The 19,896-nt window shown below is 34.4% G+C and overlaps 4 protein-coding genes across 4 annotated transcripts; all 4 read right to left on the bottom strand.

Moving 5' to 3' along the window:
* LOC109712359 (pentatricopeptide repeat-containing protein At2g01860-like) lies at nt 3,927–5,851 on the bottom strand. Its single transcript, XM_020235886.1, has one exon. It carries the CDS (start codon nt 5,585–5,587, stop codon nt 4,070–4,072), a length of 1,518 nt encoding a protein of 505 aa, XP_020091475.1. The 5' UTR covers nt 5,588–5,851; the 3' UTR covers nt 3,927–4,069.
* Nucleotides 7,189–9,113, bottom strand: LOC109713131 (dirigent protein 7-like). Its single transcript, XM_020237097.1, has 2 exons — nt 8,603–9,113; nt 7,189–7,576 (listed from the first exon to the last, which is right to left on the bottom strand). The coding sequence occupies exons 1-2, from the start codon at nt 8,998–9,000 to the stop codon at nt 7,369–7,371; spliced, it is 606 nt and encodes a 201-aa protein (XP_020092686.1). The 5' UTR covers nt 9,001–9,113; the 3' UTR covers nt 7,189–7,368.
* Nucleotides 10,317–10,909, bottom strand: LOC109713259. Its single transcript, XM_020237260.1, has 2 exons — nt 10,509–10,909; nt 10,317–10,332 (listed from the first exon to the last, which is right to left on the bottom strand). Exons 1-2 carry the CDS (start codon nt 10,907–10,909, stop codon nt 10,317–10,319), a joined length of 417 nt encoding a protein of 138 aa, XP_020092849.1.
* On the bottom strand, nt 11,988–16,859 carry LOC109713331 (protein NLP1-like). The gene is made up of 5 exons (XM_020237357.1): nt 16,656–16,859; nt 15,530–16,315; nt 14,954–15,001; nt 13,874–14,744; nt 11,988–13,223 (listed from the first exon to the last, which is right to left on the bottom strand). The coding sequence occupies exons 2-5, from the start codon at nt 16,277–16,279 to the stop codon at nt 12,538–12,540; spliced, it is 2,355 nt and encodes a 784-aa protein (XP_020092946.1). The 5' UTR covers nt 16,280–16,315; nt 16,656–16,859; the 3' UTR covers nt 11,988–12,537.

Genomic DNA, 19,896 nt, shown 5'->3' on the forward strand with positions numbered 1-19,896 from the left:
AAAGGGACAAACGAAGGGGTGCGGAAATAAATGAATAAATAAAGTAGGTGAAAAATGTACGGAGAGCCCTCAACTATAGAGGATTTTGATAGACGCCCATCAATTTTAGTTTTTTTTTTTTTTTTTAAGGTGAGCTATTCTTGTTAGTTAAATCAATAATAATGTTAAATTTTAATTGCTTTAATTCTTAGCTCTTAGCCATTAATCACTTTAGATTTATTTGCTAAAGTATGTTAAAAAAGGGTAAACTTCAAATACCATTCCTATAGTTTCGCACTTTCTCACTTAAGTATTCTGTGGTTTAAAGTGTACTAATTTAGTACCTCGTGGTTTCTTTTTTTTTTTTTCATCAGCTCCTCCATTAATATTTCATTAAATTATATACAAAAAACTTCAAATATCCTACTTAGGTTTGTCGAATATTTTCTTTAGTATCTTTTAGTTTCAACTAATTACTGATTTAATGAAAAAAATTAGTAGAGAAAATAATAAAAAGAGAAAAAATAAAAACACTAGTTACTAAATTGATACATTTTAAATCACATGGTAAGTGAGGGGCACATGTCAGAATACTAAACGTTCAGGGGGTTGTTCGTACATTTTTACGCCTTCATTTTAAAAACCCAACGGCCAGTGAATTGTAGCCGTTGGATGGGATTGTATCGGAACGTGTAATAGTAGGGTTTGACGCTTTTGAGGGCATTTAATTTAACGGCTATATTTGGAGCATGTGCTTTCAAATTTTCTGTGAGGGGTGTTGCTTAGGTTTAAAGCCTACTACAAATTAATTTAAGTTGGTCACCTTTTTTTAATGCCTTACTCAGATTACTCACCACCTTTTCTTTTTTCTTTTTTCTTTTATTTTATTGCCTACGCTATCTTTGTTCTTACTCTATGGTTTATTAAATATAATAATAGGCTAAATTACAAAAAAAAAAATTTATAAATATTTGCTTTTTCACTTTCTCTTTCTAATTTTTTAAAAATCTATATTTTATCCTTTCAGCATTTCAAATTGTTGCATTTAGCCCTCCTCCGTCAGAGTTCCATCAATATTCCGTCTATTTTTTATAATTTATACCGAAAATATTTTTTTAACGGACAAAAATATATTAAAAAATTATTTTTTTATAGAAGGGTAATTTGGCCATTTTGCTTTTTTCATTAACACTTTACCTCCTAAAAACATTTCTAAAATTTTAAGGGGGTAACATGTATGTTTTTGAAAGTCAAGAAAAAAAAGTGAAAAACTGAGTATTTACAGAGAAGTTTTCTGTAACTTAACCAATATAATAAATTAGAAATATTGTTTTCTCTCATAGTTAAAGTTTTTGAAGAACAACGACGGTTTTAAATAACTTTGACATATTATTAGAGCAAAATGAATTGCGTCCAACTATTTTGTTGATATAATTAACTTCGTATCATTTTATTCAAATCCACGTCTCGGACTTATCAAAATATTTTGAGCGCGGGTGTGAGGAACATTGTTGAATTCATACATTAGAAACACCATTCTATCTTATAGTTAAAGTTTTTGAAGAACAACAATCTTTTCAAATTACTTTAATAACATGTTAGTAGAACAGGAGGCATTTAGTTTGAATCCCACTAGTTTTCTGATACAAATAATTTTCTGCTATTTAATTCAAATCCACATCTTGAACTTATCAAAATATTTCGAGTTCGAACATAGGGAAGAGTGTTGAATATATAAATTAAAAATATCATTCTCTGGCCACGCAACCCTTTGGAACAATGATTGTTTCAAATTACTTTATCATCTTTATTCCTCTTATTTTTTTATGACGTAGGCCTTGTTTGAATGTAAGAATATCCTATTTAGTTTATTTTTTCAATTTATTTAAAAAATATATAATATTTGATAAATAAAAAATATGATCAAATGTTCATAATAAGTATCGTATTTTACCTTTTAAGTCAATTTTTCAAAAGAAGAAAAGTTATCTCACAAATAAATATACTATCTAACTAAACCATTGATGCCAAAAGCATTCAAGAAGCTAAAACTCAAACTTGTAATTTGTAATCAGACAATAAAATTTTCATATGGAATAAGTTATTATTGAATATTTTATTTCGACATCCAAGTAGGATCGTAACCCTAAAAATATTTTTTAGAAATTTGAATGAATTATTCAAATACATCTTTCGTGATTGTGAGTTAAGATAAGATGAGTTGATAGATCTTAAAAGTTATGATTTGATAGACATTAAAAGTTTTGACTTGATAAAAAAAAATAGTGGATTTTATGTACAGGGTATTTATATTACGCTTTGAATGTCGAATAATATATTTATGTATCCAAATAGACCCATAATGATTTCCACTCAACCAGAAATTAATAAAAAAAAATTTCAGTAACAAATATTTTATACAAATAAAACTAAAAGTTTATTTCTATAACAAATATTGTATATAAGAAAATTATCATTTTTAAAGTAAATGATCATAAATATTCTGTGACATATTTTCGAATTCAAGTGATCATATTATTTTTCATTAGATCTATTTAACCTTTGATGGTTCCATGGGACCAGTGAGATAAGAGACCACACCACAAAACAATACTTGCTTTGGTAAAAAGCAAGTATTGTACAAGAGTGAAGCTTGAATTTTTTAAAAAAAAAGTAAAAAATGTATTAAACTTATCTGTTAATTTTATTACTCAATAGGCAAAGCTTTTACAAGAATGAAGTTTGAATTAAAAAAAAAGATAAAAATGTATAAAACTTAACTGAACTATAGATTACTTTGATTCGACTATCTGATCTTCTAAAATTTTGACTTTATTGCTCAATATTTTAATTTGTTTGATTTCAGTGATTTGAGGTTGTTCGGGTATAAAATTTAAGCTAATTATTTATTTTAATAAACTTATAGTTACATAAATTATGATTATTATTATTATTATTATTATTGTTATTATATAAATTAAAGGGCAGTTAGGTCATGACTTTAGAGGACCTAAGAACACATGTTTTCCTACCTCTCCCGCCTTCACTATATTGCATGCATCCGATCTATTAAAATATCACATGCATTAAACCTGTTTTTTTAATTATTAATATTTTTAAACTAAAATATAATTTAATAGATATAATCTATACCACATAAAAAGCATATATGGTGTAGATTACGTAGAAATAATCTCGAATTTTTATGTTTGATCCCCGAAAATAAGATGGTTAAGGGGCTCTTTGGCAGCGGAAATTCGGAGAGCGAGAAGTTTGTGGTTTTATGAACTTAACATTGTCCGTCACCCCACTGAAGTCGAAGGCTAGTCTCCATATAATTGTGAGTGAGAGTCCAAGTGATCTTGCAACTTTGATGCTGAAACAAATATCAATGCCTACGACTTTCTCGAAGTTACGAATTCCACATATGAGATCCACAAAAACATATATGCCCTAGACTCGGATATTATCACAGCATATTAAGGTGAAGATGCATTTATGATCCACAGTTGTTATACCCTAATTTTTTTAGGATAAGTTGGTCACACCTGTCAAAGTTACCAGCTTGTAAATCAGTCATTAACTTTTGAAGTTGGAGAATAGATTCAGAAGTTGCAGCTACAAAAGGAAGCAATATCTTTATCTTTCAGACAACATTATTTCCCCCTAAACTTATTTTACGAAACTTCATCTTAATCATAGATTCCTAAATTAGGTTGAAATATAATAGAATAATTTGTAGTGAAGAGGTATCAAAATTATCAGTAAGGCGCGGTTTTTAATCTTATTATTAACAAAAGTACAAAATGCTTTAATCATCTACTTAAGTGATTAAATCATCGATTGGTGCGCAGCAGCAAACTAATGTTTCAGAAGCAAACTCAGGCAAAAGAAAGAAATTTCTCCAAAGATTGCACATAATAATGAAAGATTAATCGGCAACCAACTTCAACAAGAAATAGAGCAAATAGCTAGCATTAGTTAATAAATATTCACGTATTTCATAACAATTGCAATAAACAAGCATCTTGCGAGATCAGAGCATAGATGACATATAACTAACGAAGAAAATGCAAACTCTCAAAACTACTCACCGAACATTTTCCGTTTCTCCAAGCAAAGATACCGTCTCACCATCCAATTTAAGGCCGACCGACTCCGCTTCTCTGCACAGCTGCTTACACTTTGCCACCCTCCCGAAAGCTGCATAAACTTTGATCATGTCACAATATATATCATTAGTTGGGACGAACCCCGCCTCCTTCAATCTCGAAAAGTATCTTACGGCCCTCGCAAGATCATTAGAAGCAACGCAGAGTTTTATCACAACTCGATACGCCGGAAGATCCAAAAGACAGTTCGACCCCTCCATCTCCCAAATCAAAGCCAGCCCCTCCCTATACTTCCTATCGCAGTACCGACTATGCATCACCGTCGTGTACATGACCACAGACGGGCGTCGACCCGATTCCTTAAACCAATCGAACAAGCTCTCCACGGCTTCGAATCTTCTAAGCCTGACGCAGACTTTCATTACGGCTGTGCAATCCTGCGGCTTCAAATCAAACTCCTCTCTCTCTCCGAGCTCGTCGAGCAACGCCGAAGCAAGCTTGTAACCGTCGGGGGTCTTTCCCGCCTCCAATATAAGCTTCGCGTGGATGCTCGAATCCAATGTCCTTCTACCGTCCTTAGCGAGTAGTAGGATCTTCCGGGCGAGGTTTAAGTTCCCTGCTCTGATGAATCCCCTCGCCATTGCTTCGAGCACCGAGCGGCTCGCGGAGCTGAGATAGTTCTTGATTTCTGATCCGAGCTTTAGTCTGCCGAACCGTGCCAATACTTGGACGGTGGACGCGAGAATCTGATCGTCGGGGAAGAGCCCGTTCTTCTGCTGCTGCTGCTTCTGAGCCCAAAGCAAGGTTTGGAGCGCCCGTTCCGGCAAGCCCATGTGCCCCAGCTCTCGAATCGTCATCGACAAAGAACCCTTCCGAAGGAACGGAGCATATCGATCGAGAATTGCAGAAACATCCGACTCCGGCGAAGGAAGAGCTGCAATCTCTCTAGCTATCTTAACAAGGACTTGCGGGTTCTTGCGCACTCGATCGCTGAAAGATAGCCGAGACGAAACATCCGATCTTGCAGCATTCGACCGAATGTGGCGCTTCGGCGTCGGAATACCGTCCGGCCGTGTCTTGTACGGCGACGGGAGAGGGAGGGGCCGTTCCTTCGACGGCTTGACGGGTTTCCGAGGAATCGGCCGATCGAAAAGCGCAGATATCGCATCGAGCTCTTCTTGGGTCCACCCAGAATCATCACTACAACCACCACTTTCATCATCATCATCCTCCTCTTCTTTCGACAATTCAAACTTGTCACTCCCCTCCTCATCAAACACTTGTGAACCACTACCCTCTAAATTTAAGGGAGCTTTGGTTTTGGTTTGCTGATTGTGGAGAGCTTGAGATAGTTTTGGTTTCGATCGGAAACGAGCAGAGACGGCAATCCGGTCGGCTCGATTCGAGCCGAATCTACCATTTCCTCGTCGGATTTCGTTGTGATTCTTGTGCAGAGGAGGATTACTAAAGTTGAATGTAGAGAGTATGTGATTCATCGGAGCCTTATTTAAAGATTCAAAATAAAGAGTGTTTTGTGAGTGGGGCAATTTAACAAACAGGTTGTGTGCATGGGAGTTGGTTACGCATTTGCTACCGCACGAGTGGAGAAGAGGGGGTTGGCCGAGTTAAAACAAAACGCGGCCGTTATTATTGTAAGGATGCGAAAAATGCGTGGAAAACCCTCACCTATAGAAACTTTTGTAAGAGACCCCTCAATTTTAAACTTTTTTGTTTGGCTAAATTACAAAATTTCTCACGCGTTTGAGCTCGAGTCTTAATTAATAATTTTGCACCAATTTCCAACATGTATCTTGTTTCTAACTGAAATAAGTCCAAAATTTTAAATAATTATGAATGGGTAAATTACACTTTTCGTCCTCAAATTTTATTTGTTGCAATTTCTAATCCAAATTTTTTGAACTGTTGCAATCAAAACCTATAATCTAATTTAGTTGGCTAAATATTGATAAATATTAATTATTGATATAGATAGATATAAAGAGTGAGGCTACTATGCTATCGGAAGCACGGAGCCTTCCGTGCTTCCAGCTCGTTTTCGATGTTGCGACTTTCAAATCGTCGATCATCTGTTAACTTGATCTAGAGTATTTGAAGTACCTAGAAAATAAATTTTATGATTTTACGATATCATTTGCCTAGTGAACGAAGGGGCTCAAAATCAACGGCTGAAAATAAAAATCTTACAAAATATAATAATATGACATTAAAATTTTAAATCAAAGATATTGATCTTGTTTTATATAGTATAAAGAATTTTCTATCAAAATTTCACGTGATTTGGATATTTCTACACCGTTAAACTTGCAAACTGCTCACTACGGCCATTGAAATTTGTTGATTTTGAGCCCATTCGATCACTAGGCAAATGATATCGTAAAATCATAAAATTTATTTTCTAGGTACTTCAAATACTCTAGATCAAGTTTAACGGAGCCGATCGACGATTCGAAAGTCGCAACATCGAAAACGAGCTGGAAGCACGAAAGGCTCCGTGCTTCCGATAGCACAGTAGCCTCACTCAAGATATATATATCGATAATATAATTCTTTTAGATATTTTTTCTAGTAGCTATTATGGTATAGTGTGTCCCCATTTGGTGGTTATAATTCAATCCGATCCATATAAAATGTGGATTAGAATTTATCCTAATATAAAAAATGTAGATAAATTATATATTTTTTATTAATGGAGAAATGTATCTTCTAATCTTAATAGATATTTTAATTCTCATTTCTAAGTGAGAATTATGGATATTTTAAGGGATCATGATATGTATATATAAATGAGCCTTTCTCTCAATATGAGGTGACGTTTTAAATAGTATAGGTAAAGATATATAAATATAGATAGCTCTCAATGCTTGATTTTTCATTTTCTTATTCTTATTCTTGTGAAATCAACTTAAGAAAATCAGCTCTAAAGTCAAACTAATTAATTAGCCTTTTCTTCTGGTTTGAGCAGCAATATTCTTTGTTATGATATTGAACCAGAAAACCAAAAAATTTGGAGCTCTGCTGCAGGCAAAAGTAGAAATGAAATGAAATTCAGCCTCTCAATGCTTCCAATTTTATCGTAGAAATTCAACATAATATTTCTTCTCATCAGATAAATCTTCTCCAAACAACACTACGACTTACAGCAAAAGTAAGTTACTGAAAACCATACTAAGTATGTAGCTAAATATTCCAATGCGGAGAACATCAAATTTGATCGGGTTCAATAAATTTGATCTGTGTTCAAGTAAAAATAAAGTTACTAATGTGAAACATGGACGGCGGTAGCATATGGAGGCCAGTATAGAAAGAAATCGATCTTGTACACCACCGTCGGTCCGTTCAGGTCGACCGGCGACGACCGAATGTAACCCTGGACGAAGAGAAAGTCCCCCGTGCCGCCGGCCACTGGATAGTCTGACGGCTTCGTGTTGTGGGTCCCGCCAAGTATCGAAATCGATCCTTTGTACCTTTAGAATATATAATAAAAAAGAGAAATGATTCGGTACTTTTTTTAAAAAAAAATAAAAAAGATCTTAACCGTTGATTAATAGAGGGTAAAAATGTAATTTTAATACTTAGCAGGTAAAAGAATTATTTTATTCAAGGTTAGTTTGGTAATTAAATAATACAATATTTAAAGAAATTTTTAATTGAAGTCCTAAATTTATGCATTAATTAGCACTAATTTAGGAAATTAATTGATTAACCAAATTTATGCAATTATTAGGCATTAGTTTAGGAATCTACTTTAAATGTTTTAGTGTTTCTCAAATTATGCATTAATTTAAATTATAGAAATTTTAGAAAGAGTTTTATCTAAATACGATCAGTTTAAAAAGTAAGGCATAAAAAACTTGGAGAGTAAGATTTCTACAACTAAATTTCTCTAGAGGAATTTCATATTATTATTTAAATTAAAATTCAATGATTTGAAAACTAAATTGAACCGATTTATTTGACTGATCAGATTTTGACCTATTCTATTAAGAATTTGATTTTAACCTATTGAACCGAATAACATCAAGAACAATTTGGAACCAGTAAAGATAATAAATATTTTAAACAGAATGATAATTTAACTGTTNCCGATGTGATACGTTTTGTAAGTTCAATAGTGCAGAGCAACCAAATTATGTGAAATTTTAGTAAAAAATTCTTGTCATCAAAAGTAAAATCAATATTTTTGATTTGTTTTATCTTTTTTTACTATGATAATTTTATTGCCAGTCGTTCGCTTGAAACTATTCTTTCACTAGACAAATCAAGTCAAAAAATTATAAAATTTAATTTTTAGATAGTTTCATCACTGTACATCATGTCTGATAAAATTAATTGCCGAATTGGACGTCCCATTATCAAAAATAACTTATAAACATAGAAATTTCCATATTTTCGAAAGCATAGTATTACGAAAAGAATTTTTTTAAAAAGAAAAAAAACTGTTCTCTAACAGTTTAAGCTTTTGTCGTGCAAAACGTAGTACTACTACGTACCCGTCGATCTTCAGCGTGATCTTCGCCAGTGACAAGCTGCGGAGGCCGTCGAAGCTCGACGTGATCGAGGCCCCCTCCGCGACGCCCGCCACAGCAGAAGCAGAAGCCGAGGGTTCAGCAGACGCCGTCAGGTTGTCGCGGAAGACGAAGATGGTCCCGAAGGGGGTGGTCGTCTGCGTGACGCCGGCCCCGGCGATGCCGTCGACGACGATGAATCCGGTCTTGTTGATGGTCTCATGTTGGTAGAGGGAGAAGTGGAGAGACCTCATGGTTTTGTTAAAGTGGTGATCATGTTTGTGGTGGTGTGGGGAGGAAGAAGCAAATGCACTGTGAAAAGAGCAAATGGTTAAGGAGAGAGAGAGGAGGAGAAAAACTGGGAAGTGTGATTGGTTACCCATGTTCTTTAATTTGATTATTGCACTACCAAGTGGGAACTTTATATATATAGTGCACAGATATTATGTTATCAAAAGTATAAGGAAGTGGTCTTCTTAGGATTCTAAGATCAAAAATAGTTAAAGGTAATGATTCAAAGGTCAAAAGAGTTGAAAACACCAACTATGTTTTCGAAAGCATAGTAGCTCTATTGTGTATATATATATATATATATAGTGAGTCCGGCTACAATTAAATTTTTTACTGTTAGACCTATCATTTTGNAGTATTTGTACCTTTTTTTTTTCCTTTTTTTCCAAGTTTATATGGTAAAGGCCAAAAGAAACATACACAAACTTTTACATCCAGTTATACTTGAGAAAAAGTATATATTGAATCTAAGACGAATTAAATATGCTAACTGATCACTCTGTAGTAAGAGCATAATTGTACTTAGTGGCGAATCTAAAAAGTTTTTTTTAAGAGGAAAAAAATATAAAATAAAAAATTAATATAAAAAATATGAAAAAATATTAAATATAATTTTTAAGAAATATTGCTTAAAAACGAAACATGTATCATTTTGGAATTATAACTGTTTTTGAAGTACTTTTATAATTTGAAAATGATGACTAATTTAAGAATTTTTTTTTTCACTCAAGCCACTATTGTTTTGAAAGAAGTGTAATTTTTATAGTTTAATATGTGCTTTTTTTAATTAGAATTCAAGTTTATATATTGAAAAATATGTCACATGGGAGCAAAAATCGATCTTTACTCATTAAAATAAAATGAGATCATTTAGTCAATAAAGTAATTTTAATTATAAAATTTACCACAATTTTAGAGATGTTGAGATTTTTTTTTGTAGGAATAAGTGGTGTCAATTGATCCCACTTCTACTAATATAATATAGATCCCACACTATATACAGAGTACATTTCCTGTTCTTTCAAAATAATATATATTTAGTACGTCTCCCGTGCTTTCGAAATAATTTGATGACGGACTTTATTAGACATAATCTATATTGTTAGAATAATTTAGAAACTAAACTTTATAATTTTTCAATATCATTTCCAAATAAGCAAAGAGTCTAAAAAATGACTATTTTAATGACCGATATGATACGTTTTGTAAGTTCAACAGTACAGAGCAACCAAATTATGTGAAATTTTAGTAAAAATTCTACTTGTCATCAAAAGTAAAATCAATACTTTTGATTTGTTTTATCTCTTTTTACTATGATAATTTTATTGCCAGTCGTTCACTTGAAACTATTCTTTCACTAGACAAATCAAGTCAAAAAATTATAAAATTTAATTTTTAGATAGTTTCATCACTGTACATCATGTCTGATAAAATCAATTACTGAATTGGGCGTCTCATTATCAAAAATAACTTATCAATATAAAAATTTTCATATTTTCGAAAACATAGTATTACGAAAAGATTAAAAAAAAAAAAAAAAAAAAAACTGTTCTCTAACAGGTTAAGCTTTTGTGGTGCAGAACGTAGTACTACTACGTACCCGTCGATCTTCAGCGTGATCTTCGCCAGTGACAAGCTGCGGAGGCCGTCGAAGCTCGACGTGATCGAGGCCCCCTCCGCGACGCCGGCCACAGCAGAAGCAGAAGCCGAGGATTCAGCAGACGCCGTCAGGTTGTCGCGGAAGACGAAGATGGTCCCGAAGGGGGTGGTCGTCTGCGTGACGCCAGCCCCGGCGATGCCGTCGACGACGATGAATCCGGTCTTGTTGATGGTCTCATGTTGGTAGAGGGAGAAGTGGAGAGACCTCATGGTTTTGTTAAAGTGGTGATCATGTTTGTGGTGGTGTGGGGAGGAAGAAGCAAATGCACTGTGGAAAGAGCAAATGGTTAAGGAGAGAGAGAGGAGGAGGAGAAAAACTGGGAAGTGTGATTGGTTACCCATGTTCTTAATTTGATTATTGCACTACCAAGTGGGAACTTTATATATATATAGTGCAGAGATACTATGTTATCAAAAGTATAAGGAAATGGTCTTCTTAGGATTCAAAGGTCATAAATACTTAAAGGTGATGATTCAAAGGTCGAAAGAGTTGAAAACACCGATTATGTTTTTGAAAGCATAGTAGCTTTATTGTGTGTGTGTGTATATATATATATATATATATAAAAGAGAGAGAGTGAGTCCGGCTACAATCAAATTTTTTACTGTTAGACCTATCATTTTGATTAATTTTCATCTGTTAAATCATACTATTCAACGAACTATCTGTTCAACCCTATGGAACCGTTTTCATCCTAACCATATATCGTTTTATCCAAAAGTCGAAAACTTAATAGCACCAATGACGTGCAAAAGAAGTTTGAAAATGGGCGGAGAAAAAGAAGTTCAAAATGGGTGGCTAAATGGTATGCAAAAGTCGTTATGCCGTGCACTTTAGTTTCATTTGGACTAAGACCGAGAGGGAAAAACCATGAACGTATATTGACATCTAACTGCAAAATATGAGTTGATTTTTATGTTCTTTTACACACACTTTTTACTTTTCATTTTCCAGGAGTCCACACAATAGCCGATGAAAAATATGAGTTTGAGTTTCGTCAGGCTCCTATAGTTATTATGAAATAACTGTTGTACTCTAAAAATTTAAACTGTTGGAGAACGATGTTTATATATTTTTAAATTTAACGGTACTCCTTCTTACATCTAGACTCGAGATTTTTTTTTTTTTGGCAAGGCCCGTGACGTGAATTAATGGGAGTAAATTAATTATATTAGGAGCCTGACATGACTCAAACTCAGGATCTGTTCTGATGTTATGTGAAACAACCGTTATATATTAAAAACTTAAGCTGTTAGAGAATGATGTGTATATATTTTTATACTGTTAGAGCGAAGATGCAAGCTTTTATAACTTTGCATCTTCGCTCTTTTCTCATAAAAGATGTTGTTCACTACAGATCCTAAATGCATCACAAGCTAACCACCAATAAAAATAAATAAATAAATGACATTTCTAAAATGCGTACAATAACATCATTATAGTTTTTATCTCAGGGCCAAAAAAAAGAAGAGAACTCCAAAAATAGTTACAGAAAAGTGTGACAAAGAATCCCACATAATAAAATATAATGTTAGTATGTCAATTCTTAAATCTCACAGGAAAAAAAGAAAAGAGAAAGAAATCCAGTAAACATTTCGCCTCGAAGTAGCAAAAAAAGGGAAAATTTTCTCTGTGATGGATCGACGAATGAAGCGCGCACTGAACTGGCACTCTCTTTAGCTGTATCTTGATTCTCTGATCCTTTGAATCTGATTTCTGATTTTAAACTCCTAAAATGTGTCAGCTTGATTCTGTAGAGCCACAAACCATCAAAAACACAATTTGAGCTTGAATCCTTAAACATTTCCTTAAAACCATGATTAGATAATTTGCCGAGCAAATAAAACCTGACCATTTTGATCTGATTACGACCGTCATTCTTTCACTAAGAAGCATTTTATCTTGCATAGCGAAATCATAGTCTTGCTCGCTCAAAGAAGTAACTCGACTAGGTTAGCATTTGAGCCAATCATGTGCTTCCTAAAGAAGCAGAAATTTTGACTCTGTGAGCATTAGCTGCATTACACACATGAATGCACTCCTCTAGATCTGCATCGCATGTTAGTAATATCCACTCCGAATCATCATCCATGTACTTGAGATTAAGCGAAACATTATTTGCTATGTTACATCGCCTGACGATCTCCTGCTTCAGATCTTGAAATCTCCACGGAGGCTTCAATCTGAACCTGACTTTCTCTGAACCGCATACGACTTTTACTCTGACGCACTTCTCTTCCTTACGCAGCAAGGAGGAAGAGCTTCCCGAAAAGCACTTCGGTGCTTCTCGAGTGCTATTCTCTCCATGAGCACTTCCCCTATCCTTCTCCTTAGAGGCAATTTCCATTCGACTTGAATTGGGACTTAAATTACAAGTGGATGGAAACAGCGAAGACGATGAAACATAAAAGCTATGCTTATCTTTTTCACTTACTGGGTGAACAATGTTGTTTCCTTGTGTATTATCCTCGAAGCAAGAGGCAGTTGCAATGTCCTTGTAGAGAGAGGGGAGTTGTAGGGCGTTATCAGCTCCATGAACGGAGTCGATAACAACTTGGAGCTTCTTTAGGGAGTGATTTACTTTCTTAATCTTCCGCGCCGGCCAGCGGTTTATCCCGTATTGCCGGCATATTCTTTTGAGAGTAGTAGGGCACACTGGAAAAAAAATTCATCAAAACTTTTAGCACACAATATATGTCTATATTTTCTGAGTAAAACAACCAAAAATAAGCGCAGTTAGTCTATGGGTATGAGTCATGAATGCAGTAAATATTTCGCATAGATATGTATGGATGGTAATAAAATTTCAGATTAACGGTTTGGTTTCACATGTAATGATGGAAGAATATGCATGGCAAGTATTCAAGTCAACCGAACCAGTTTAACTGAATCAACTCAATGAAACATCGAGTAATTTGAGCGATTATTTGTTCATTGGTTCACGTGGCACATTCTTATTACTGTGATTAATATCTCACATGTTCGTGGTTTGATCATATTGATCAGTTAAATCTCAAATTGGTAAATCTGAATTTTACGCTCAATAGTGCACTTTTTAACAAAAAATGCCTTCAAGTTGGAGGGTTATATGATTCCTAGACATACCAAAAGAAAGCAGGGCAAGTTCATAACTATGAAGTTATAAGTAAGAAACAAAGTATACAGAGTTTCGTGTAGAAAACTACGGTTTTGAAGAGCACATATGAAAATTCAGATTTTGTAGGGACATATGGATGTGTAAATAGACAATCTTGCAGACGAAGTTCACAACTAAATATTAGTCCCTCTATTCAGATAGCAATTACCTCCAAGGCTCTTCGCAGCATCCTTGAGGCTACCGGCGAAATACTGCTGAAGAATTTGTAAACTAACCGTCTTCTCATTCTTCGAGTACCTCTTCTCTGTAGTTTTACCAACTGAGCACTTCTCATCATCTTTAACCAAATCCTCTTGCTTCTGATCAGACTCAAGAAGCACTTTCCCTTTAGAACATTCTCCCTCTCCTTTGTGCTTTTGTGAGGATTTAACTAAAAAGTTGTGCTTATTTTGCTCTTGACCTCCATCACAAAGAGATTTACTATGAGAAACGACTAATGAGTTAAGTTCTCTTATTTCTAATGATGCCTCATCCTCATTCTCCTTATTTGTAACCACTCGTAAAGTTCGGCAAACATTTTGTACGGTGCTCGATAATGATTCGAGCATCAATTTTTGTTCATTAGTTCCTATACAATAAGAGGGGAGAAAGAACTCTAACACGAAGTCCGTACTTCCGGTAAGAGTACTCCGTAATCGAATCGCAACCGCGCCCTTTAGATTGAACATCCTAGCATGGTGAGAGAGGGGGTATTCGAACTTACTTAAAGCCGATACATCTGAAGAAAAGCTTGGTTGGTTTATATTGAAAGCTCTTCCTACTATGCCTTGGCCTCTTAGCAAGTGATGCTCCGAGCAAGCCTTGTGGAAGCTAAATAAAGAAGGGTCGTTCACGTAACAAGCCGAGTCAACTGTGGAGACACAGCGAGCATAGTTCTCATCTGAGTGGCGGCTGCCTCTTTTGCCTTGTTGAACACACGGAATCCAAGTTTGAGCTAGTGGTAGATTGTGCGCCTTGCAAAGAGATCTTAAGACCTCTAGTATCTCCGGAATAGCAGCTTGGTAGCAACTGACATTTAACTGTCAAAAGAGACTTGAATACATTTCTTGAAAGAAAGAAAATATGAGTAATATTTTACCCCTAAATTGCTAGGAATCCTGCAATAAACATTGCGATTTTCAATTTAGGTTCTTGGAAAAACACGAGGCAATGCGAAAATCGCAACATTTATAGGGTAGTTTCCTTTATTTATCCTTATTTTATTTCGCATTGTAATGTGTTAGCTTACCTTTATTTGAGGGACACATTGAACTTCGGAGCTTCGAAGATTCACGGCCTGCAATTAAAAATTCCATTCAGCAAAATCAAGAGATTCAAAAAAATTTAACTCATGCATAGGTTTGTAATCATGTTTAATGCCATATTTTGGAAGGTTTGTTGTTGAACTGTGTCAACTTCGAGACTAGTTGAATAGGCGGTTACCGCCGTATATTATAAAACTAGAAATAATGATACCGGAAGAAATAGTTGAATTTAAAAAAGAAAAAAACTTTGAAGCTTCATGTATAAGAATTGTAGAGGCCTAAACATGATCGAAATCCAAAATACCAGAATAAATGAACAATTCCTTGAAACAAATTCTACGATCGATAATTTTGTAAACAAAGACAGAGAAAAAAAAAAGTTTATGATCACTCAGCCAGTAAAATGCGCCATGTAATCCCTACATGCAGTGTCATCCCTACATGCATTTTTCCTTTAAAATATCATGGACCAAATTGCAATTTATCAAAAGAACAAGAACTAGCAGTGCAATATACGTAATCTAACACCAAAGCTCCAGAGAGGCATTGATCAAACTTACCTGCAGAGCACTGCAGATGCTATTAAGTTCAGAATCGTAATTCATCTTCTGCGTGATCATAACAACTTCCACAACACCCAAACAAGAACAGTTTCCCCTCTCAAACACAGGAATAGCGACCGATCCGCGGACATCGAGGCACCGAGCGTAATTCACCCGCGGGTACTCGTAAGGGGTAAATAGTCGAACATCCGGCGTCCACTCAGGTAATTTCCCCAGAAACACTCTTCCCGGTAAGCCCAAAGCCCCTTCGCAGTCCACTTCCGCCGAGAATTGGTAATTCGCCGATATCTCCCTATAATTCACGAGCTTTTCGCAGTTGGGGTCGAGAAAATATGGTTGTTCGCGAGTCGAAAGCACCAATTGGTTTCCCCTCTTTTCCGGGACCCATAGCTGAACAAGAACATTAGGATCTATTTGAGTCTCCTTAAAGTAACTTAATGCATGCATCAACCTCTCATTTAGGGAAGAGCCCCAACTTGTTCTTGAGTCATGTAATTCACTAGATTGAACCGAAAACACTCGTTGTATCGCATTTGAATCGAGGAATTGTGTTCCATTAGTGTTTTCTATACGCAGATTTGTCGATATAATCGATCTTTGAGTCGTAATTTCGCTGCAAACACTACTGCTTGATGCAAGAAGAGGAGAGAAGCTCGAAGAATTCGGGGTCTCAAACCAATTGCAATTATCTTTTGACAGAATTTGATCTAACATATCCAAATCCACTGGCTGAGAATCATCCTCCATGAACTCAATTCCTTTAAAATTTTGTCAACAAAACCCCTAATTCAACAAAAATTACAACACAAAAAAGGGAGAAAATTTCAGAGCTCAAGCAAAAACCCATGAACTACAATTGGAAATATAAAGATGGTTTGTGCTTAAATTAGAGAGATATCATATTCACAACAGCATGAAACATGTAAACAGCATAGAATGAAAAGATTCCAGTTAGAGTGGATTAGATATCAATAAGAATGTTATCAGGGGAAACAAGTGTAACCATAAGTTTTTTTTTCTTTCTATGAATATAAGTAGAGTTGATTTTTTTTTTTTCTTTGATTGTCTAAAAATTCCAAGAGAAAAGAAAGAAGAAGATGAAGAAGAAGAAGAAGAAACTCACTTTTATGTTTAGGGCTTCTCCTCCATCAAAACCCCTAGTTTTCCATTCTAAAAAAGGATATCTATTCTAATTATCAGTCCTGGTATTTAGATGATGGGTGTTTTTGGTGTGTTGGTATGAATCTACAGGTCCTTTTTGATATTTCTCAATGATAGAATCTTCTCCCTTATGTTGGGCCCAGCACCACTGGGATATCCACCCTTCCCCAGTTCTCTACTAATTAGTTAACTTCAAGAAAGAGAGAGAGAGAGAGAGAGAGAGAGAGAGAGAGAAATTGCTACATGTCCCTGTTCTATGTTTTTCACTTATGTACCTTAGTTAGAATTTATTTGGATGCATAAATATCATATATTTTTTTAATTTACTCAAGAGATATTATATTTGGACTTTTAAGTCATGGTTTTAGGAAAAAAAATTAAATTAAATTACCTCGCAGGTAAAATATGCAATCCTATTAAATCAAAAATAATAAAGCCTTTGGAGAAGAAAAAAAATAAACTTGTAACTTACAATTATAAACAATCATAGTATGAAATATGTCATCCAAGGATAACTATTTAACAACAACTATTAAGGCCCTGATTGGATGTCGGAATAAAATATCCAACGATAAATGTAAACATTTTTTTTCTGTGATTACATACTTGGAGTTTAATTTTTTTTGAAAAATCTTAGCATTCGCGATTTAATAAAATAGCATATTTCACTGGTCAGGTGATTTATCTTATTCTGGGAAACTAACTTGATAGCTGGATATAGTATTCATTCTAAACATTTAATCACACTCCTCTTCTATCAAACATTACATTCTTTTTGAATAAACTAAAGAAGTATCCTGAATAAGATATTTATGCATTCAAATAGACCCTTATAGTATTCCATAATCAATGTTTCAAGGGATAATTGCACATGGCTCCCTGCAAATATATCAAATAGCAAATATATCTCTACAAAACTTAAGATATCATATTTATCTCTGCAAAAATCCTTTCATCTGTAAATATATCCTTCTGTTAAGAAATTTTAGATAACCATGAGTTAAAAGAGTTAAACCACAGTTAGCTAAAAGATAAAATGACTTTTTTTACCCCTTATATATGTAATTTTTATTCCAATGTTGAGTCCCATCACCTTTCTCGCCCTCTCCTCTTTATTCATGGCAATGGCGAGACCTACGATGGCAGCAACGTCAAAGAAGAGGCCCTCGGTCGTGGCAAAAATGTGCCGTGGTGAAGGCAACGAAAGAGAGAAAATCGGTTTTCATAGGGACAAATGTATTATGACAAAATAATTATTTTACGCATTCATCGTTAAAAAAAACTAACGGTGAATCAAACGGCAGAAATATATATGAACGAATTTGAACTTTTAGAGAAATATATTTGCAAATCAGAGAATTTTTGAATGAATAAATATGATAACTTAAGTTTTGTACGGATATATTTACTATTTGATATCTTTGCAGAAGCTTGTATGAAATTAACATATGTTTTAAAAGCATAATTTCATCTGATAGAATGTGACCTATCCATTAGAAAAGAGCCAATGTATAACCAAGGCTTGTTTGGTATTCAGAGTTGTCTTATGCTAAATACATAGAGTAAGCTGCTTCTATTATCTAGTGAGTCTTCAGAAAAATAGAAGCATCTTGAATAAGACATCATCAATTTTTTATATGTGAATGAGTACTTAACTGAGACATTTCTATTAAAAAAAGAATGACACTCCCACTTTCTCTTGCTTATGTGAGATAATTAAATCACCAATTTGAACCCATTCTTTGCACCACGGATGTTAATAGATACGAATACATGAATTTTATTCGAATCCTAACCCAAATAGAACGGATTTATCTAATGCTAAACAGATTTAGTTTCGGACGATTCTGGTTTGGATTTTGTCTGTACTTGAACAGAATCTGAACCCGACATAAACCGGAATTGATTTACATTATAAGTATTTCGGGTTCGGGTTTGGGTTCAGTTTCGGGTTTCGTTTTTTTGGTCAGATTTGAGTTTGGATAAGGATTTTCGAAATATATCGGATTCGGATTTGGATTTGAATTTTGGGCTTGGTAGTCGGTTCAGATTTTTGAAAATCTGCCCTAAATCTAATCCGTTGATATCCCTACTTTGTACAAATTAAAAAAGAATTACTTTTGTTCTTTGTTGACAAAGTTGTCTCCCTCCTAGGGGAACTTTATTAAATTCCTTGAACATTCTTGTAGGACAAATTAATTATTGCATGCACCCGGTGCACCGGTTTTACTTGTGAACCTTGCCCTTAAATATATTGCCATGGTGTACTCTTGCAATTTAAGCTTTTAAAGTAATAACTGTTTATTTATTAAAACATTATTTCTTTAACAGTTTAGGGTTTTAAGGTAATCAATACTAAAAATTATTAAAGCTTTTGCAATAATCAGTTATTACAAACAACCTAGTCGTTCATTGTTTCTTTTGGCCTTTACCATGTAAAGTTGGAAAAAAAAAAAAAAAAGGGAAAAAGAAGTGCAGACACTTCCAACATTCTGGCACTTTTTAAACACATCTCTAAACTTCTAATTGTGGCAAATAGATCCTCTAAACTTTATCAAATTATTTAATATTTTTTATTATACATTTTGAAGGCACGAAAGATCGATCTCGATACTTGGCGGGACTCACAACACGAAGCCGTCGAACTATCCGGTAGTCGGCAGCACAGGGGACTTTCTCTCCATCCACAGTTACATTCGGTCATCGGCGGCCGACCTGAACAGGCCTGCAATGGTGTACGAGATTGGCTTCTTTCTATACTGGGCGGCGGTCCATGCTCCACATTAGTAACTGTTTAATATAAAAACATATAAACATCATTCTCTAACAGCTTAAACTTTTAGAGTATAACAATTGTTTCACATTGTTTAATATTGTATCAGATATTTAATATGGTATCAGATTATGAGATCCCGAGTTTGAATCACACGAGGCTCCTAACATTATTAATTTTCTCCTATTTAATTCCAGTCTACGTCATGGGCTTTGAAAAAAAAAATCCCAAGCCCAAATGTTAAAATTTTAAGAATACAATGGTTGTTTCACAGTAACTTTATTTTTACTTGAAAATAGATCAAATTTATTGAATCCGATCACATGAGCTTATCTGATTCTTTTCATGTTGATGTTTTCCGCATTGGAGTATTTAAATATTGTGATTGGCTATTACCTTAAATAATTATTTTTGGGTTTAAGTATGGTTT

Source organism: Ananas comosus, linkage group 7 (assembly GCF_001540865.1).
Source record: "Ananas comosus cultivar F153 linkage group 7, ASM154086v1, whole genome shotgun sequence".
NCBI classification, from domain to species: domain Eukaryota; kingdom Viridiplantae; phylum Streptophyta; class Magnoliopsida; order Poales; family Bromeliaceae; genus Ananas; species Ananas comosus.

What these genes read in the sequence shown, in the direction of transcription:
- LOC109712359 (XM_020235886.1), bottom strand. Translation starts at nt 5,587, where the DNA reads ATGAATCACATACTCTCTACATTCAACTTTAGTAATCCTCCTCTGCAC.
- LOC109713131 (XM_020237097.1), bottom strand. Translation starts at nt 9,000, where the DNA reads ATGGGTAACCAATCACACTTCCCAGTTTTTCTCCTCCTCTCTCTCTCC. An exon ending in ATCACGCTGAAGATCGACGG is followed by an intron (nt 7,577 to 8,602) that starts GTACGTAGTAGT and finishes TATATTCTAAAG; the next exon opens with GTACAAAGGATCGATTTCGA.
- LOC109713259 (XM_020237260.1), bottom strand. Translation starts at nt 10,909, where the DNA reads ATGGGTAACCAATCACACTTCCCAGTTTTTCTCCTCCTCCTCTCTCTC.
- LOC109713331 (XM_020237357.1), bottom strand. Translation starts at nt 16,279, where the DNA reads ATGGAGGATGATTCTCAGCCAGTGGATTTGGATATGTTAGATCAAATT. An exon ending in GCATCTGCAGTGCTCTGCAG is followed by an intron (nt 15,002 to 15,529) that starts GTAAGTTTGATC and finishes TTTTAATTGCAG; the next exon opens with GCCGTGAATCTTCGAAGCTC. An exon ending in AATGTGTCCCTCAAATAAAG is followed by an intron (nt 14,745 to 14,953) that starts GTAAGCTAACAC and finishes CTCTTTTGACAG; the next exon opens with TTAAATGTCAGTTGCTACCA.